The sequence below is a fragment of the Galeopterus variegatus genome, unplaced genomic scaffold, assembly GCF_000696425.1.
Source record: "Galeopterus variegatus unplaced genomic scaffold, G_variegatus-3.0.2 Scaffold3812, whole genome shotgun sequence".
NCBI classification, from domain to species: Eukaryota; Metazoa; Chordata; class Mammalia; order Dermoptera; family Cynocephalidae; genus Galeopterus; species Galeopterus variegatus.
Genome location: NW_007729923.1, coordinates 136,528 through 156,570, shown reverse-complemented (window position 1 = coordinate 156,570; position 20,043 = coordinate 136,528). Strand labels below are relative to the sequence as shown.

The window sequence follows — 20,043 nt, the reverse complement described above, 5'->3', positions numbered from 1 at the left end:
GCTGATAGGATTGCCAGTTCTTTCTCTAATCCCTTGTCTCACAGTGCCTATAATAGTAGAGAGTTTTTTTTTTCTGTATACTTAAAGCATACTCCTATAGTTAGGACTGAGGATTTATCTAAGCAAGTGCCTGATGTAATGCTTTTGTAGATACTCAGTATGCTGAATTTAGTAAAACCAAGATGAGTTTATTCCTCATGTTTAAAACACAAAAGAGTGCTTCTAGGGGCTCTGGCCAACAGTGCCCTTGATCTTGCTCAAAGATTACCCCAAAGAGCACTGTCCCCTTGGCTGAGATGCCACAAAATACACTCCTGCTTCTGGCTCTTTCCAGGAGGGTCCTCCCAGGTTCACCCAGAATCGCCACATGAGTTATCCTGGGAATGCAAGCAGGGATTTGGAACTTTTGACCTGCAGGAGCTCCTAAATGTTTGGTGGTGACTCAATAAATTTTTCTGTGTCTACAGGAAGCTATAGTGACATCAGTGGAGCTGGGTGATGACTGGGAGCGCACAGAAGTTCTACATAAGAAGTTTGAAGAGTTTCAAGTGGACCTGGAAGCTCGGAAGGGTAGAGTGGATGGAGTAAACCACTATGCCGATGAGTGTGCTAAGGTGAGGGGACAGTAGAAGACCTATTCCAGGGAATGGGTTCTGATCTTCAAGAAGTTCTGGGCATTAGTAGGTGGAATATGAGGGAGATGAGACAGTATGAGAAAACAGAGGGATGCATGTCCCTGGAGGAACATGCCCTAGGGAGTTTCCTCTCCTCTCAGGCTCACCCTTTGGCAGTTCATGGAAATGGAAGTGTGAATGTGCATGCGTGTGTGTGTGTGTGTGTTTAGAAAAATTAGATCCACAATGAGCAATGAGATGGCTCTTGTACCACACAGTACACTAATTACTCATGTTTATGGGGCACTTTTTCTTTATGAAAAGTAAAAAGAATAAAGCAGCCGAGAATATAAAATAATTTTGAGCTATCATTATATATATATTATAAACACATGCACACACACATATATGATATCATTATACATGATTATTCTGGGGTGGTAGGAAGAGAAAAGGAGCCGAATTAACTTTCATTTACTTAAGAAAATTCTTAAATAAGTTTGTGATCTTTGTGCAGGTGAAGGCTCATTACGGGAAAAAATGACCCTAGTATACACAAGAAAACTGGGAAACCAATCTGATTTTATACACACACACACACACACACACACGATATGTGTGTGTGTGTGTGTGTGTAATGTACATAAAATAAATAAACTCTAAAAGTTGGTTATATTGTGATTTTCCATTTATGGTCTCATTATGATTGCAGCTCTGCAGTGGGAATGACTTTTCTGTATTAATAGAACGAAGATATCAGAATAAATGTTTACTGCAGTAGGGAAATAATTTGTTTCCCAATTTTTTCTAGGCCACATTTCCAATAGTCCCTAAATTTTCTCCCTTCACCACTTTTCTCTCATTGTGGAGGTTATTTATTTATTTATTACTTTCTAACAAACCACCACAAAACTTAAACAACAAATATCTTATTGTTCATGATTTAGTGAGAAAGATATTTGAGCTGCTCAGATGGGCTGTTCTGATCTCACTTGGTATTCTAATGTGGCTGAAGTTATTTGGATGCTCACTTGGGATGGACGCTCCAACGTGGCCTCAATCCCATGTCTGGGGCGTTGGCAAGGATGACGAAGGCTTTCTTCATGTGACCTATTGCCATTTAGTTTAATATGCTTCTTTATATATCAGTGTTTCAAGAGGATGAGAACAGACGCTAAAAGGCTTCTTGAGGCTTGGGTGCTGGATCTCATAGAAAATTACAAATTATTTCTGCTACATTTTACTTCTAAGCAAGTCAAGGTCCATCTCACATCCAAGGCATGAGGATACAGACTATACCTTTTGAAGGAAGGTGGGGCAAAATAACATGGCCATGTTTTTCAATTGCCACAGAAAGAATGAATGCAACACAGTTAGAGTATATCCTTTGCTCTTTTGGAGAGTATATATCACTATAATAAAAATAACTATGTACTCAAGAAGGAGAATGTAGAAAATTATCTGGAGAGGCTTGGGAATGGGAATAAAACTAGGAAGAATGGGTACAGGTGGAGTAGGGAGACTTGGGCATACAGGGACTTCTCAAAATTGCAAAAATATCAAAACAGGCTGATACTGCTAGCTTAATCTAGTAGTCATAAGTCTTATTGCTCCGGATGATTTGTGAAAATGCCTGAAATTTTCTGTAAAGTCTTTTGTATAAGGATGTGTGTATAATTCTGGGAAAACAGAAATAGCTTTCATTGTATTCTCAAAGGTATCAGGATAGCTGTAGAGCTAGGGCTGTGGTCTAGTGCTCAAAGATCCCTAGAGCCCATTCACAAACCCTTCACAGGCAGATCTATGAGCTAGGTAACAGCAGCAAGGTCCTTGGAGCCATAGGTGAAGAACACACATGTCTAATACCTAGGCAGTACAAAGGAGAAACTCAGAAACTCAACTGCTACTGGCAAAGTCCAAAGAAAAACTGAATCTGAGCAGCTGCCAGCAGAGTAAACATGCTCTATTTTAAGACATGAGCTCTCTGCTGGCCAGCTTGCTTCACAAACTGAGGAACACACAACAGCAATAACTAAAAAGATGCATCGATGCACATGCACATTAACTCCACCCACACACAACTTGTTTACTAAGAAATTAGAATGTGCTGCTCAACCCCCAACCAGACCTGAGTGAAGGGAGCCTGACTAAATTATCCTATTTTCCCCACAATGGCAAAATAGATAAGGACCACAGTACTAGAGTTTTGGAAAATTAAGCAATATTTCACAAGGGGAATGTTCTCTTCCTCTACTTACTTTCCAGAATTTCCAGGGGATATGACAGGTATCAACAAGATGGAGCTCTGAAAATAACATCAGGGCTGGGCACCTTGTATTAGTAGGCTCGTCCAGTGGTGAGGGCACAAGATGCAATGTGTGGAAGGCTGATTTTCTAGGCTTTGGTAATGTGGATGAGGTAATACAGCTAGTGAGCAGAACTATGGTGAAATTCAGTGTCTGGCTATAATGACCATTCTCCACTTCTGGCAAAGAATGAACTAGTGTGAAATGAGCAGTATTCAATAATTGTGCCGCCAGAGGGAACAATAAACTTACTATTTTTAATGAAGGAGAAATTCTGCAGCACTTGCATATACTTCCTCATTCTATTTCATAATTTGTACATGGATACTGGATACTCCTTATTTTTATTTAAATAGCTATTTAAATATACATATATATGTTTTAAATTCTTCTCTGTTTTATGTAACATGTTTCACAATTTAAAAACAAAAAATACATCTCCTATAATGGTTTCCCAATTTCACTCAGTAAAATACCCCGTGGCCAGAGAGTCTTTCCTTTCATCTAACCACACTTTCTTCTGTTGCTGTTGAATCATATTTCTTTTTGTCCTTCACTCGGTAGATCATAGAAACATTTTTTTCCCTCCTTTTATAATAAACTCCAGGACACTTAAAGCTAAATCTACCTTTAGGTTCTCTTCTAATAGCTGGAAAAACTCCATTCCTGTATCTGGAGGAGTAGACACAGACATACTACTACCTGGAGCAAGACTGTATTCTTGAGTGATTCCCATCTTCTATTTTTTTCCCTCACAGCTGTAGCCATTATTTAAACCAATTACTACCGACTGAGCGTCCACAGGGGAGTCAGCCCACAGAAAAATCCACACTTGCTGTGCTTTAATTATTGCCCTATCCCTGTGTTCAGTTTCTGCAAACGTCTGCTGTTCTACTTATGCTTTTATTCTCCCTTATTTTTTTGTTTTTGGTCTTTTTTTTCCTAATAATGAATAATAAAACCCCACAATTTGATGAATACTGATAATGAAATTCTAAACCTCAGACAACACTCAGTTATAGTGCAGTATAATAAAATGACTAATGGTAACACGTGGTAAGTTACCCATATCTACATTTTGCCCTAATAACGCTTTTCTCAGGAATTGTGCTTAAAATGGTCTGGTATTACTGGACTTTTCTTGTCCTTCTGGGCAGAAATGTCTGACTCTCACAATAATATTTAGGAAAACTGTGGGGGTGGGGGTGGTGAAGGACAGACTTAGGTCTGAGCCTTGCTTCTGACACTATCTAGCTGAATGACCATGAACAAATAAAATACTTTATGTCCTAGCTTTCACATTAAAAGGGAATAAGAATAGTTTCTACCTCATAGTATTATTAAAGAATATAAAATGAGAAAATGCATGTAAAATGCCTAGACAATGAGATAAAAAGTACTCAGTAAATTATTAATATAGCATATTAATATATTAACATAGACATAGCGATATAAATATATTTATAAATTAGTAATCATATGATTGTTTTGTTACATACCTCCCACAAAACTTTGTCAAGAATCAGAGTACCTGGATTTCCTACTTTTTTTTTTTTTAAATCCCAAAGGTGAAGGAGTTATGTGCCAAAGCAGACAAGCTGAAGCTTTCTCATCCTTCAGATGCACCTCAAATCCAGCAGATGAAAGAGGATCTGGTGTCCAACTGGGAGCACATCCGTGCCCTGGCTACTAGCAGATATGCAAAACTGCAGGCTTCTTACGGGTGGGGGAACCCTCCTCTCTATTGCTCTGCCTATCTCTACAGGGCCCACCTGTAATAGAAAATGCAGAAATGAGGAAGAATGGAGTAAAATAGAGAGGGACTCAGCTCTTCTGCCTGCTCAGTAGAGGCAACAGAAGTTTTAATTTTCCAAGGGAAGTCCTCTGTGGGCTCATGTAATACAGTACTCAGCATCACACCTCCACCCATCAATGTCCCTCTGTCTCCCCCTGTTTGTGTAGTTGTAGTATGTTATGAAGTGGCCCCTAAAACTAGAAAAGCATCTGAAGTAACATTTCAAGATCTTGGCTATAGCTGAGGAGCTGAAATAAAGTCCTAAGCTAAAGAGCATAAAAATAACTTCAAAATTATCTCCCAAATGTAGGTTAAAAACTTATGAAACACCCAGATAACCAACCACCTTCTCAGTAGTTAATTCTTACAGTTAGTTACTAAGTTACCAGAAGATGGTGTTTATCTTTTTGTTGATTTAAAACATAATGTTGAGCATTTAATATTTGTGAACAGGTAACCATTGTTTGCAGTTTGTTTTATATTAATAGAGTTAAATTTGAGCTAAGATTCATGAGGAATCCTAAACCTAATTCTAGTCCCTTCTTACCACAAGGTGCTTCCTGTTATTTACCTGTCATGTGTTTATTTATTGGCTGCATTGTGAGCACCTCATTCTATTTCAAATACGTGTGGAGTAGGTGTGGCTTTTGGGGGGTGAAGATGTAATGCCCATTTGTTGCATCACAGAATGACACTCTACCCTATGAACACACAGCCCGGGGTGGAGAACTTACAGCTATACCACTGAAGGAACTCTGACTGTAAATAACAGGATGTGCATCAGGGGAAGGAGAGGGGTAGGATTATTGGAAGAGAAGCACCTAGCACATCTTAGCTCAACCCACCCCTAACTGTTCAAAGTCCCTTCATATCCAGTTTTTCCTTCCTGTTCTTTACCTCGCCTTCCCCACAGGTACCAGCGCTTCTTATCTGACTACGATGAGCTCTCAGGCTGGATGAAGGAGAAGACCGCTCTGATCAATGCTGATGAGCTGCCCACAGATGTGGCTGGAGGGGAAGCCCTGCTGGACAGGCATCAGCAGCATAAGGTAGAGAGGAGAAGCCTCCCCAGTATGAGGAGGGAGAAGTGACTTGGCTCAATGCCAGGATTGCCAGAAGGTTTCTTGCTGCATTTTGAGACATTTTGTCTTGTGACCATAGCATGAGATTGACGATTATGATGACCGATTTCAATCTGCTGATGAGACTGGTCAAGCCCTACTGGATGCCAATCATGAAGCTTCTGATGAAGTTCAGGGAAAGGTAATCTGGTTTTAACAGTTTCTGCAATCTTGATTACATAGTTAGCACTTACTTAATCTGGTAATAATATGGTAATCTCTGAATGGGAAGAGGATAGAAGTCATCTAAACATGTTAATATGGACCCAACTTTTACACTGCTCTCTTCCACACACTGCTTTAGCTAAATTGAGTCACTTGGAATTCTCAGGACACAATGCATGCTTCCTCACCTCTGAGCCTTTATTTCATCAACCTTCTGGCTTTACCTAATTTGAAACCCCCGTACCATTTTGCTGCATTACATATGCTCTGTTCTATCACGTTCCCATCCTCATATCTAGTTTATTGGCTGCATTGTGAGCACCTCATTCTATTTCAAATACGTGTGGAGTAGGTGTGGCTTTTGGGGGGTGAAGATGTAATGCCCATTTGTTGCATCACAGAATGACACTCTACCCTATGAACACACAGCCCGGGGTGGAGAACTTACAGCTATACCACTGAAGGAACTCTGACTGTAAATAACAGGATGTGCATCAGGGGAAGGAGAGGGGTAGGATTATTGGAAGAGAAGCACCTAGCACATCTTAGCTCAACCCACCCCTAACTGTTCAAAGTCCCTTCATATCCAGTTTTTCCTTCCTGTTCTTTACCTCGCCTTCCCCACAGGTACCAGCGCTTCTTATCTGACTACGATGAGCTCTCAGGCTGGATGAAGGAGAAGACCGCTCTGATCAATGCTGATGAGCTGCCCACAGATGTGGCTGGAGGGGAAGCCCTGCTGGACAGGCATCAGCAGCATAAGGTAGAGAGGAGAAGCCTCCCCAGTATGAGGAGGGAGAAGTGACTTGGCTCAATGCCAGGATTGCCAGAAGGTTTCTTGCTGCATTTTGAGACATTTTGTCTTGTGACCATAGCATGAGATTGACGATTATGATGACCGATTTCAATCTGCTGATGAGACTGGTCAAGCCCTACTGGATGCCAATCATGAAGCTTCTGATGAAGTTCAGGGAAAGGTAATCTGGTTTTAACAGTTTCTGCAATCTTGATTACATAGTTAGCACTTACTTAATCTGGTAATAATATGGTAATCTCTGAATGGGAAGAGGATAGAAGTCATCTAAACATGTTAATATGGACCCAACTTTTACACTGCTCTCTTCCACACACTGCTTTAGCTAAATTGAGTCACTTGGAATTCTCAGGACACAATGCATGCTTCCTCACCTCTGAGCCTTTATTTCATCAACCTTCTGGCTTTACCTAATTTGAAACCCCCGTACCATTTTGCTGCATTACATATGCTCTGTTCTATCACGTTCCCATCCTCATATCTAGATTGTAAATTCTGTGAGGACTCTGCACCTCATTCATCTTACAGTGCATTTTCTTCCCTCCTATACAATCTCAAGTCGAACTGTTTTTTCCTATATATGTGTCTCTAAAATTTACATTAAATAACATAAAAGCTTTAAACACTCAGAATTCCACTGAATGATGAAATCAGGTTTGCCATCAAGCTAATCTCCTGGATCATGGGGGCTTACCTCGGCTCCCTGACCCAGAGCAATTTTGCCCCAGCACTGAGTCATCTTGGCACTCCTTGGAATGATAATCACAATAAGATTGACATGACTCTTTGCCTCTCCCTAGATTCCAAGCACAGCTCCAGGGCTGTGTGAAGGATGAGGTGGAGATAATGTTTCGAATTGCCCCGGAACTCTGTGAGAACATTAGAATATAGATTTTTATTGTTAACAATTTTATGCCAGAGGTAGCAGAACCCTAAATCCTTGAAAATTTATCTATTATCCTGGGATTCTGAGAATTTGCACTGCTTTTTTTTGATGAAGTTAATTCAGCAGCACCTATAACTAGCTGGAATTTCTTGGCAGATTCTATCCCAATTTGTGCTAATTCCCACCTTGCTCTCCAACCCCCTTTCCTCCTTCCTTAGTCCTCATCTCAGAGATATTCCAAGAGGAATGTTTCTCAACAATGAGGCACAGCTGGGATGTGTTTTTCTTTGTTCTACAGGCCTTTCTGGAAAATGAGGATCTGGGAAACTCACTGGGCAGTGTAGAAGCCCTTCTTCAGAAGCATGATGACTTTGAGGAAGCCTTTACTGCCCAGGAAGAGAAGATCACGGTAAGAGATGGTCTCTGGTTTGGGCATTTGCTTCCTTCCTGTTTGTATACATCGTCTCATACAATACCTGTACTTAGATAGAATCACTCCTACAGCTATCAGACATAGCATGAGGATTATTCTTAAAGTTACATCCCTTGTTTTATTGTTGGTAATGCTTATATATATTTTTTAAACTCTTTGATTCAACTTTATAAAGATATAAACTGATAGCATAAAAGCCCAAACTTAATACATATAATTTGAAAAAAGAAAAGAGAAAACATTCAGAGAAATAATCATACCCATTTTTATCGATATATTTCTTGTTCTATAAAGCATACTTAAAAAGTTTTTCAAGATAACAGGCCATTATTATTTCTGATAAAGTACATGATTGTGTATTACTTTTTCTGCAATGAATATAGAAACTATTGGATCCATATTCAATATAGAATTATAATGTCAAAGTTTGAAATGTATTCTTATCTTAGTTTTCCTCCCTAGTAATATCTTAATATAGGTTTCTTATTTTTAGTAATATCTAGTTATGTATAAGCAATATAGACCCTTTTCCTTTACAGTATATCTTTTCTTTATAGTATATGAGGGTACTTCAAAAAATTTGTGGAAAAATAGTATTAAAAGATACTATGAATATTTCCATCAACTTTTTGTAGTACCCTTCATATCTTTATCTTTGTGCTTCTCATCTAATGCTATTACAAAGTTTTTCTGTTAACCTTAAGTTACAATGTCCCAGAAAAGTGGTCAATATATAAGCAACACTCAGAGAAATGTGAGGAAGACTTCCTAGGTCCAATATGATTATGTCTTTGGCTGTCTCCTAGGATAGTGCTGACTTAAAACTCTCTCTCTCTCTCTCTCTCTCTCACACACACACACACACACACCAGCACCACCACCAGCACCACCACCAGCAATAACAACAACAACAACAACAATCAAATTCTAAGTCTTCCCTGTTAATCTTCCAACAGTGTGGGACTTAACATGCTTGTTGTATTGATTCTCACTGGTAAAAGCTAACAGTGTAAAACAATTTATTGTTTATGAAATGCTATCATTTATGTTATATCATTTTCCTATTCCAACCAATTAATTAATTCTGAGCTCTAACAATTTGGGGATTTATGGTTGACAATGGGTAGATATTTACCTCTACAGTTTCTGACTCCCCTTCCCATGTAGCTGTAGATATAGATATAGATAATAGATTGATGGATGGATGAGTATATAGATATACAGATAGACAGACTGGACACTAGGCATGGCTCTTGAAGATTTAGGAAAAGATCAAATATTCACCTTGCAGTGACATCTGAATTCATTAACCTGGATTTTAAAATATTGTACACAAAAAAGATAATTGGCATGCCTGAGGTATATATTTTGAAATACAATTTATAACAGAAATCAGAACTAGGGCCTAGATCTGGAACTCAAACCTGCCCTCTTCCCACATTGCTATGCTTCATCTTTAAACAGCTTCACAAACTGTGGTTACTTACTCAGTGATCACTGAGGGAAATCTACTTTATTATTTTTCAGACCTTAGATAAGACCGCAACAAAACTGATTGACAATGACCATTATGATTCAGAGAACATCGCTGCTATCCGTGACGGGGTACGTCCAAGGGCCCAGAGCTCTGCCTGCCTGTGCACTGGGGACCGGGAAAGTGTTGGGAGCATGGTGACCAGGGAGGGCAATAAGTCTCCTGTGTCCATATTTAGTTTTGCTGACAGTTTACTCCTGGGTTTTGCAGCTGTTGGCCCGGCGGGACGCCCTACGTGATAAGGCTGCCATTCGACGTAGATTGCTGGAGGATTCATTAATTCTGCAACAACTGTATCAGGACTCAGATGACCTAAAGAACTGGATCAACAAGAAGAAAAAGATGGCAGATGATGAAGATTACAAAGTAGGCAGAGTTTTCAGGCCCTGGATGTACTCAGGAGTTAGTTTCATGGAATTACAGTGTTGGAGCTGAATGGACTTTGGTATTCAGCTAGTAATCCTCATTTTATTGATGAGGAAACAGAGACTCAATAAAGGGCAATGACTCTCCTAAGGTTATATATCTAGTTCAAAACCAATAATCTAGATTCTGGTTTTCCTGTGCCCTGCTGTCCCTCACCCTTTTCCTCTGGCACAACTTCCAGTGGTCCTTAAAAGAATGTGGGGAGGGAGGAAATGATCTTTATCTATATTGTCGCTTTATCACCTCTTCTGCTCCCCTCCACATCTTTGTAGGTGGAAAAATATTGTGTCTAATCCCAATGATACATTCAAATTTTTTGAAAGTTACTGGGAACTCAAAAGTAACTTAAGAGTTTGTGTAGTATAGATTTACTCAGTTTTGTAGCTGGAAGGGAACAACATTTTATTTTATAGAAGAGGAAACCAGGATCTGAGTTGGGAAGTGAGTTGCCCAAAGTTATCTAGTTATTTAGAAGGAGATTTAACATAAAGTTTAGAAGCATGAACTCTGGAGAAGGTGAACGTGGGATTGAATTCTCACCATCTACTCTTTTAGTTTGTATAACTATGGATATTCCTGAATTATCTCTGAGCTGTAGATTTCTTTTCCTTAGGATTGTTCCAAAAACATATATTTCACTATAGTTTATATATAAACTATATGCATATAAAGTAATTTTTGTAATATAAACTATTATGCATACACATGTATACTCACAAGCCCTCACCTTTGTGACCAGAACTAGAATTAGTCTCTTGATTTCTAGGACAATACCTATTGAAATTGTTTACTTTTTCAGGTATAATTTAGTCTTAAATGTATACTTTTGATCCTTTCTTTTTAGATCTTAATAGAGCTGTGAATATCATATATGTATAGAGTACTTCAAAATGTAGTACCCTCTTATAAGATATATAATATTCTGTGAAACTAGGTAATATGTGTTTGTATTCTCTACAGGAGTTATGGTTCCAGTTGATACAGAAAAAGGAGATTTTCTCTGTATGGCATAAATAGAAAAATGGCTTATGTACTAGGGGAGGGATGGAAAACAATTTTCATCTTTCATGTCAGCTCTGATTGATTGTTAATGCTTGCATGGAGTGCCATATTCAAAATGATATTCAGTTCATATCTGGGCTCAGTAGCAATAAAAGCTGGACTTGTTAGCCATGTCTGTTACATGTATGCAGGAGAGATTGGCAGCGTGACTTTCCCAAACGTTCTACTAGGACAGTTTTTCTTTCTATCCTCTTCTTAGTGTACAGTTAGATTTATAGTGAGAAGTAACCCCCCATCTTCAAAATTTCTGCCCCTCTTTTTTCAAGTAACAGTTCCATTATTTTTTTCATCTTCTCTCAGGATGCACAGAACTTGAAAAGCCAGGTTCAAAAGCAGCAAGTCTTTGAACAGGAATTGGCAGCTAATGAGATCCTGCTTAATAAACTGGAGAAAACTGGCCAGGAGATGATTGAGGGAAATCACTATGCCTCTGACAATGTGGCTGCTCGTGTGAGTGAAGTTGCCAGCCTCTGGAAGGAATTGTTGGAGGCCACAGCCCAGAAAGGTTAGATGCAGAGATTTTAGTGGAAGTCCAATTCCTACATTCTGAAACTTATCTTTTTCAACTTTACCACTTTGAATTTACCTGGTAAACTTTATGAGAAAGGATGATACCTTTTTGCTTCCCTGTGTCTTCCTTCTGTTGGCCAAGCAGTTTTTAAAATCCAGCCTACATTTTTCACAGTAGGTATGAACACAATTTTTCTGTTTTCTTCATGTATGTAGGTTTTTTTTTTTGCTGAAATTATTTTTTATTTTTATTTTTAGTTTTCTCCTATATATTTTTTTCTCTTGAATAAATATTCATGAATCATTAATTCAGTATTGGCTATGTACTTAAATCTAGTGTGCTTAAATTTGATTTTAAATATTTTGTTTTTATAAACTAGTCAAGATATTATTACCCAGGTTATTAAATTAGACATTAAAAGACTGTTGATGTCACAAGTGATGTTCTTACAATATTTCATTCTAATAGAGCTTGATCACTTTTTGTAGTTTTTGCATATCTAAAAGTGTTCAGGCTCTGCTGTAAGCTCTTAAAAAATTCCCACATGTCTGCTTGAATAGTCTCTACTTATATTTTACCTCACCTCTTAGTTTGAAAAATTAATCAATTGTCAATAGTTAACACAAATAATGACATTTCTATGTCAGTGTCCCTCTTGTTATGAACATCATCTATAGACACAACTCTGCCCTGGCTACAGAAGAGATATGTCATACTGATTTCTTTCTTTCTTTCTTTTTTTTTTTATGGCATCTTAACTTTTGGTTAGGGAAACAAAATCCAACTTGGCTATAGCCAAGATGTTGCTACTATTCCCATAAGGAGACACAGTAATTGCTTAGCAGAAATAATGTACATAATTGCTATAAGATCACAGAATAAAGAATTTAGCTGAGTACAGTGTGAATAATCAAAACATTTTCTGGAAGAGAAAATTGCGTGGCATGTTTTGTGATGAAGGACAGGCACTAAAAGAGGAGATAGCAAAGTTCAGTGAAAGACATTTATAGAAAGAAACTTCAAATTTTCAAACTGAACCAACCTCACATTTTATTTAAAGTAAAAATGGAAGTCAGAAAACCATACAAATATGGCTTTGAAATCTACATGAAAGAAGAGAGTTTGGAACAGATTTTCAAAAGGTGGAAAGTTAAAATTTGTGTTTTTGTTTAAAAGTTTAATTTTAGGGTTAAATGTAAACAAAAAGAAGATGAACAGAGCATGTGGAAACACTTAAATAAGAGTGTGTGCCCCCATTTGGGAAAGATAAGGCAGCTGATCACCAAAAATTGGTTCTTCTAGTGGGAGTAAGGACCAAGATATGATACTTGTGAAGGAAACTTTAGATATGGAATGTTAAAGTTGGAAAAGATCTATAATATCCGCTGACCGAAAGTCTTTATTATACCCGTATAGATGAGGAAACTAAGATCACAATAGGTGAAAGAGCTTTCCCAAGATCAGAGGGCAATTGACTGGCAGCCAAGATTAGAAGCCAGGTCTCCTATCTCCCTAACCTGGGGCATCTTGCACTATATTAGAGATTTTCAAAGAGTACAGTGCAGTGGATCCATAATGATGATAATAATGAAGATGCTTGAAAATCTTTCTATTATACCATAATGTTTTCCAAAGTGTCCTAAGAAATGAGAACAATTGGATAATGAGAGATTTTAATTTTAATTATTTATGGAGCCTTTAATTCTTCATGGATAAGTGAGTTATATTTTCAGAAGCTATTGAACAATATTTTGCTCCAAGTTGAGGACAGATAGATCAAAAACTTTATAGGTTGATGGATGGCAAAATAGAATATGTAAAAACCAATGCCTGACCATCCTCTGTCTCTTGAATAACTTCTCTTATGTACACCCCCCAAATAAACAAACAAAACAACCTGATGAATAAAAATATTGGGTACTTTGTTTCTGCCAGGCCAGCTATATACTAATAATATTATTACTAATAATAATGGAATTCATCTCTTGTATCTATTTTACCATACAGGCATATAACTAAACTTTTATTTCTACGTAGATCCTTCAAAATCCTGTTTCTATATTCCTCCTTTCTTAGATATGGCCCAATTGGGAGCAACCAGGTCATGGTCAAGGCAATGCCTTTGCATTTCTCTTTCTGAGGTTCTGACATTTGTTTTGGTAACACCGCATTTTGTCTTGTAGGTATTGTTCCTGCTATGCAACACACTTAAGCCTCAGAAGTTTCCATTTTATTTTCAATTATGCTCAATTTAAAGGAGAGAAAGAGTAGGGGAAGGAAACTGAGATAGGAAAAGGCTCCCACTGTTTTATTTGAGGCCTCAATCTATCAACACACTCAAACAATTAGAACAAAACTGTGCAGTTCTGACTTTTTAAAATTTTCTTGGAGCACTCTATAAATATTTTGTCCTTTCTGAAATATAGTTTGAAAACTACTTTCCTATAAATAGCTCTTAGCTTGATGAGGTGATCTTTGATGTAACAACCCCTCCCACTCTATTCACTGATTTAATGGAGGTTCTAATAGAGTCTACTAAGGTCTGTGCATTGTTTGAGGGATCAAGAACACATATGGGAGCTGATTCTTTCATCCCCCTTCCATCCCCAACCAGGAGGAATTCCAGTCCCTTTCTGCTGAAGGATGAAACTTCCTGAACCTCATTCTATTTATTCCTCAGGATCAGGTGGACACCCTCACAGACTTGGCTGCGTATTTTGAAGAAAAAGGCCATCCTGAATCTGGGGACATACGGGCAAGGCAGGAGTCCTTGGTGTCTCAGTTTGAAGCTCTGAAAGGGCCACTAGCCAACCGCAAGAAGAAGCTCATTGACCTACTCCATCTGCAGCAAATCTGCAGAGACACAGAGGATGAGGAGGCCTGGATCCAAGAGACTGAACCCTCAGCAGCTTCTACCTACCTTGGTTAGTATTGTCTGAGCAGTCTGAGCCATAAGGAGATATGTGCATTGTTTGAGGGATCAAGAACACAGTAATGAGGAGGTAGAAACTTTGCTTTCAGCTTTCCCTTCTCAGACTCACAAAAATTTGTCTGGTCCTTCACAAATATTTATATATTTTTAAATCATATGAAAAAATTCACTTCCTAAAACCAGACATAAGTAATACCCTAAATTTAGGGCCTCTTGAAAGAGCTAGAGTGTCCAGCTTTTTTCTGCTGCCTCTAAAACTTAAGTTATTGTGAAGGTCCTTGACTGAGTAGTCACGGCTAATATTTGAGATACCAAGTATTTTTGTCTAAGTTGGGTGGCCGCCTTTTATATCTATATGATCCACTACATATGATCCACCCTACTTTTTACAATAAAGTGGGTGAAGTGGCAGATAAAGTTCATATTTTTCTATCCTTTGAAAGCTATTAGTTCACCAATGTCAGTGCCCGGACAATTACACTGAAGTATAGAAAAAAACATGCACATAAATTTAGTACAACTTTGTACACGTATTGGAGCATTTATATATTGGGAGCATTTAAGAGGAGGACCGGACAGCGATGACAGTGGAGGGTTAGTCTGGGAAAACAGAAAAGAAAAGCTTGTGGTTTATTGGAAAGGCACGGAGGTTTTTTGGAGAGGTATCTTGAATGGGAAGTATAGGAAAAGAAAGTTTGGAGGGAAGAGAGGTAAAGCATGGTTAGGAGACAGTGACGATGAAGTAGACAGCAGGAGCTGGAGATTTTAGAAGATGGAGGAAATTAGTAGACAGTATTTACTGTGTGATTTTAATGTTAGGCAACAAGGAAGGCACTTTTTATAAGCTATTTCTAAATTTTTACTGATTTAACTTCAAATCAGTAATACAAGGGTACCTCAAAAAGTTTATGGAAAGATTCCTGTATCTTTTAATTCTATTTTTCTACAAACCTTTAGAGATACTCTCTATTGTACCTTTTTCATGGTAAGAAAGGTTATGTTTAGAGGATTTAATAACTCTCTGAAGTTTATACAAATTATCAGGTGGCAGATTCTACCTTTTACACCACAATACACTGAGAGAAAATTGGTTGCATGATATTGGACACTTGAGCAAAGAGTTACTTGCCTTTCTACCAATCTTCCAATTAAAATATTGATTTCTTCATTATCTTCTGTAGAATAATAAATTTAATTTTCTTACTACAGAAAGGCAAAGGGAAGAACAAAGCTGAGTAGAGTTAATTCAGACAAAAGCTATACATTTAAGTAAGCCCACTCAATGATTAGAACTTTAAAAGGAAGAACCTGTAGATCCAAGAATTCTAAAATGTGAGGTACACCACTTCCCTACACCGGGATAATCCCAAACCTTAAAATTCCTTTTCTCTGTAGGCAAGGACCTGATTGCCTCCACAAATCTTCTGAACAGGCACCAAGTCATCCTGTCAGACATTGCCAGCCATGAGCCACACATCCAGGTGATAACACAGAGGGGAAACAAAATGGTAGAGGAAGGTACGTGTGACTCAGATTGACTTGCTAAACCATCACTACGCCACTTCTTCTGGGAAGATGTTTGTACAATTTTAGGGCTTCAAGAGAATTGAAAAATATCTGATCTATTTTCCCACCCAATGAAGAAATTCCTTTTGGGTGTTTCTGACAGATGGGTATACAGCTTTGTTTGTTTATTCCTATAGTAGGAATCTCCCAATCACACGAGCCAGTCCTTTCTCTATTTTTTCAAGCCAAAATTATTAAAACAAAATATTTTTACTCTAATCATCAATATGCTTCTTTGTAGAAGTTACAGAATTCAGAAACTAAATTCTGAAGCCCTGTAAGACAAATCCAGTATCTTTCCCATGTGCGAGCTTCCAGATCTGTGAACACAAAACTGAGGTTCCCAGTATCTTATCTTCATGCTAAACAGTGCCATTTATTTAAATTTCTCATTTTATATAGTTTTAATACCTCTCTTTATCTTGGTGTTCCATATTCAGAAAATGCTACTGCTTAAATACAGTGTTCAGGACAGAACATCACAGGCCAGTTGTGGTATAAACAATGCAGAATACATTGGGATTTTTCCTCTTGCTTGAAGAATTAGTTGCTGCCAGCGGATATACAGTTTTCGAAAATGTAGATTAAAATTCAGTTTTCAGAGAAAAAAAATCAGATACCAATTGAGTGATTCAAATCAACAGATGTTTACTTGGGATTCTTCATTAGTATAGAAATATATCCTTTTTTTTCTTCAAAATCTCCAACTAAAGGTGTGGATTTTTGTCTATTACCCCTTTCAGTTCTATCAGCTTTTGTTTCATGAATTCCAAACTCTGTTTTTTATGTATGCATACATTTATGATTTTTACATCTTTCTGATTAACTTAAATCTTACGTTATGCAATATTTGTCTATATCTGGTGATATTCTTTGTTCAGAAGTCTACTTAGTGTGACTTTAACATAGCCACTTGAGCTGTCATGTGATTATTTTTTGCATGGTACATATTTTTTTTCATCATTTTGCTTTTACTCTGCTTCTTTATATTTAAAGTGGATTTCTTACACACGACATATAGTTAGTCCTTGCTTTTATTTTATCCAATCTGGTAATTTCTCCCTTTTAATTGGAGTTCTTAGACCATTTACACTTAGTGCAATTATCAGTATGATTGAGTTTAATTGTAGCATTTTGCTATTTGTTTTCCTTTTGTCCATCATTTCTGTCTTCTTTGGATCAATTGTATATTTATCATGATTTAATTTTATCTTCATATTGGCCTATTAGCTACTGCTCTATTTGTGTGTGTGTGTGTGTGTGTGTGTGTGTGTGTGTGTGTGTGTGTATGTGTTTATTCTAGTGCAGTGATTTTCCAATTGCAGTTTGGAGTTCTTTATTTTACCTTCATTTTTGAAACACATTTTCACAGAAATTTCATTAAAATTCTTTGTTGACAGTTTCTTTCTTTCAGTTCCTTAAAGATGCTGCTACATTGTCTTCTGACTTGCAGTTTCTGATAAGTGTGCTGTCATTACTGCCTTTGCTTTTCTGTGTATAATTCATCTTTTTTTTTCTCTGACTCTTTTAAGATTTTATCTTTATTACTGGTTTTCAGCAATTTGATTATAATACAACTTGGTGTGTTTTTTTGTTTGTTTGTTTCTTTAGCTTGGCAATCATTGAGCTTCTTGGATCTGCTTTGTTATGGTACTTCCAGGGCAGACTTTACTCTGGAAATAATTTAGAGATTAGTCTGATACTAAGATATTACTCTTCTGAGGAATCTGTCTCACATATAACAATATCTTTCTACTTTAGTGAGTGCTAATTTGAACTATTTTCAGCCCTACGTGAGCCCTAAAAATTGTTTGGCTACTGCTTTTAAGCCACTCTTTTCTCACCCCCTGGAGTTTCCCTTCACAGGTGTGCAAATGAGTTGTTAAACAGTCTAAGGAACCTCTCTGCATACAACCAGTGCAGCACACTTTTCTTTGGGACTCTCTGCCACACATGTTTTAGTTGTTTTGTCTTTTCCAAACTCTGATTTCTGTCTCCTCAACTCAGTGTGACTTCTAGGTTCTGTTTTGGTCCACCCTCTAGCACTACAGCCTAAAAACTGTCCAAGGCATAAACTGTGGCAATTACAGGACAAATCTCATTTCTTTCTCTTCTCTCAGGAGTCCAAATCCTCTACCCATTGTCTGAAAATCACTGTATCTTACAATTTTTCTATTTTCTAGTTGTTATGGGTGGAAGAGTAATTCCGAGAACAATACATCTTTTATGGGCAGAAATAGAAATTTGTTGATTTGTTCTGTTTAGTCTAGAGGAGACATGTTTTTGGACCTCTGAGCATTACCCACATGTGGGTGTTCTGTTTTCAGGTCTGTATTTCTTAGGCTGTACCAACACATTCACCATCACACATACACATTTTCCCCCTATTATCACCTATTGCTGCCTAATCTCATTCAGAACGTTCCATTTCCCAGGGAACTTAAGAAAAATACGACATTGACTCAGTGCAGCACCAACCTCATGCCTCCCTTTTTTACTATCAGGTTATCTAAAGGATTAGAGTATGATAGACATTAATGAGGGTCATACTCCACTTTTCTATAACTACTCCTTAGGACACTTTGCAGCAGACGATGTGGCCTCTAGGGTTGAGAGTTTGAACAAGAATATGGAGTCTCTCTGTGCTCGAGCTGCCAGGCGGCAGAATGATCTTGAGGCCAATGTCCAGTTCCAGCAGTACCTGGCTGACCTGCATGAAGCGGAAGCATGGATTAGAGAGAAGGAGCCTATTGTAGACAACACTAATTATGGGGCTGATGAAGAAGCAGCTGGGGTAAGGTGGGGATAGGAATCAACATTGTCTATTGACCACTCACCAAATGTTACTAAATTATTAATTTAGCATTTGCTTAGATTGTAGACACCTACAGGTTCTGCTAGATTATTTGGGGTTTCCACAGTTATCCCCTTTGGCCCTTGTTTGCTAGGATACCCTCAGAGTTGTCAGGGATCTCAAAAGATATGCCACATTTTTCTAATTGTACAGAGATTCATCATAAATTATATAGAGATTATACAAACCCAAAGGTGTGAACAAAAATCCATGCCTGTGTGGTCCCATCCCAAACTTCCCAGAGTAACCTTCAGATTTCATAACCAACCATGGTTTTAAGATATAGGCATCTTAGTAATTTTATTGAAATAAAATCAGACAGACATGTTGGGGTAAGAAGAATCTCAAAGGTCATAATTACTCTTTATATCCATTTGTTTGTTTTGTTCATTGTCTATGGGAAACTGGTATAGTATTTCACAAACATTTTACACTAGAAATAATTGGAATGTGTATTTAAAGTCATGCACATGTTCACACTACAATATGACATTATCAACAGCATCCTCTTTCAGCTATGATGTATGTTGATAAAAATACTTTTGCAAATTTGAGTTAATTTGGTTTTAGCAAATATAATGAAATTGTTATTCATTTATTAATTTCTGTTTTCTTGAGTCTTGCAAAATTAAGGTCAAAAGTAACTTTTTAATAGATAGAAAGTGGCTCTTACCAAGATTTAAGACAATTAGAATAACCAAAATAATAGTAGTAGCATCCCCCAAGCGTACTTAGTGTTTCTACTATATCAGTTCTCAATATCTTCTTATCAACAAATCCAGGTTCTTCTGAAGAAACATGAGGCCTTCCTAGTGGATCTTGAGGCATTTGAAAACATTATCCAAGCTCTCCGGGAACAGGCAGAAGCCTGCCAGGTAAGAAGGACTTAGTGATGACAGGAATCACATTTCCTACCACAAAGAAGAAAGAATTCTCTTTATCACTGATTTTTACTTCCTACAACCAAGCAAACAGTTGCAAAGAAAATACTAAGTTTTATAGTCCTTACAGGCAGGAATGGTAG

General features: G+C 37.6%; 1 protein-coding gene across 1 annotated transcript in view; it reads left to right on the top strand.

Moving 5' to 3' along the window:
- SPTA1 (spectrin, alpha, erythrocytic 1) overlaps nucleotides 1-20,043 on the top strand; it is a 69,660-nt gene that overhangs the window by 8,403 nt on the left and 41,214 nt on the right. Inside the window, exons 5-19 of the mRNA XM_008586049.1 lie at nucleotides 468-614; nucleotides 4,489-4,643; nucleotides 5,629-5,764; nucleotides 5,877-5,978; nucleotides 6,660-6,764; nucleotides 6,877-6,978; nucleotides 8,000-8,110; nucleotides 9,662-9,739; nucleotides 9,879-10,034; nucleotides 11,457-11,661; nucleotides 13,744-13,826; nucleotides 14,348-14,591; nucleotides 15,995-16,117; nucleotides 18,742-18,959; nucleotides 19,802-19,894. Of these exons, the coding sequence (XP_008584271.1) occupies nucleotides 468-614; nucleotides 4,489-4,643; nucleotides 5,629-5,764; nucleotides 5,877-5,978; nucleotides 6,660-6,764; nucleotides 6,877-6,978; nucleotides 8,000-8,110; nucleotides 9,662-9,739; nucleotides 9,879-10,034; nucleotides 11,457-11,661; nucleotides 13,744-13,826; nucleotides 14,348-14,591; nucleotides 15,995-16,117; nucleotides 18,742-18,959; nucleotides 19,802-19,894 (2,058 nt within the window). The remainder of the gene's footprint in view (nucleotides 1-467; nucleotides 615-4,488; nucleotides 4,644-5,628; nucleotides 5,765-5,876; nucleotides 5,979-6,659; nucleotides 6,765-6,876; nucleotides 6,979-7,999; nucleotides 8,111-9,661; nucleotides 9,740-9,878; nucleotides 10,035-11,456; nucleotides 11,662-13,743; nucleotides 13,827-14,347; nucleotides 14,592-15,994; nucleotides 16,118-18,741; nucleotides 18,960-19,801; nucleotides 19,895-20,043) is intronic.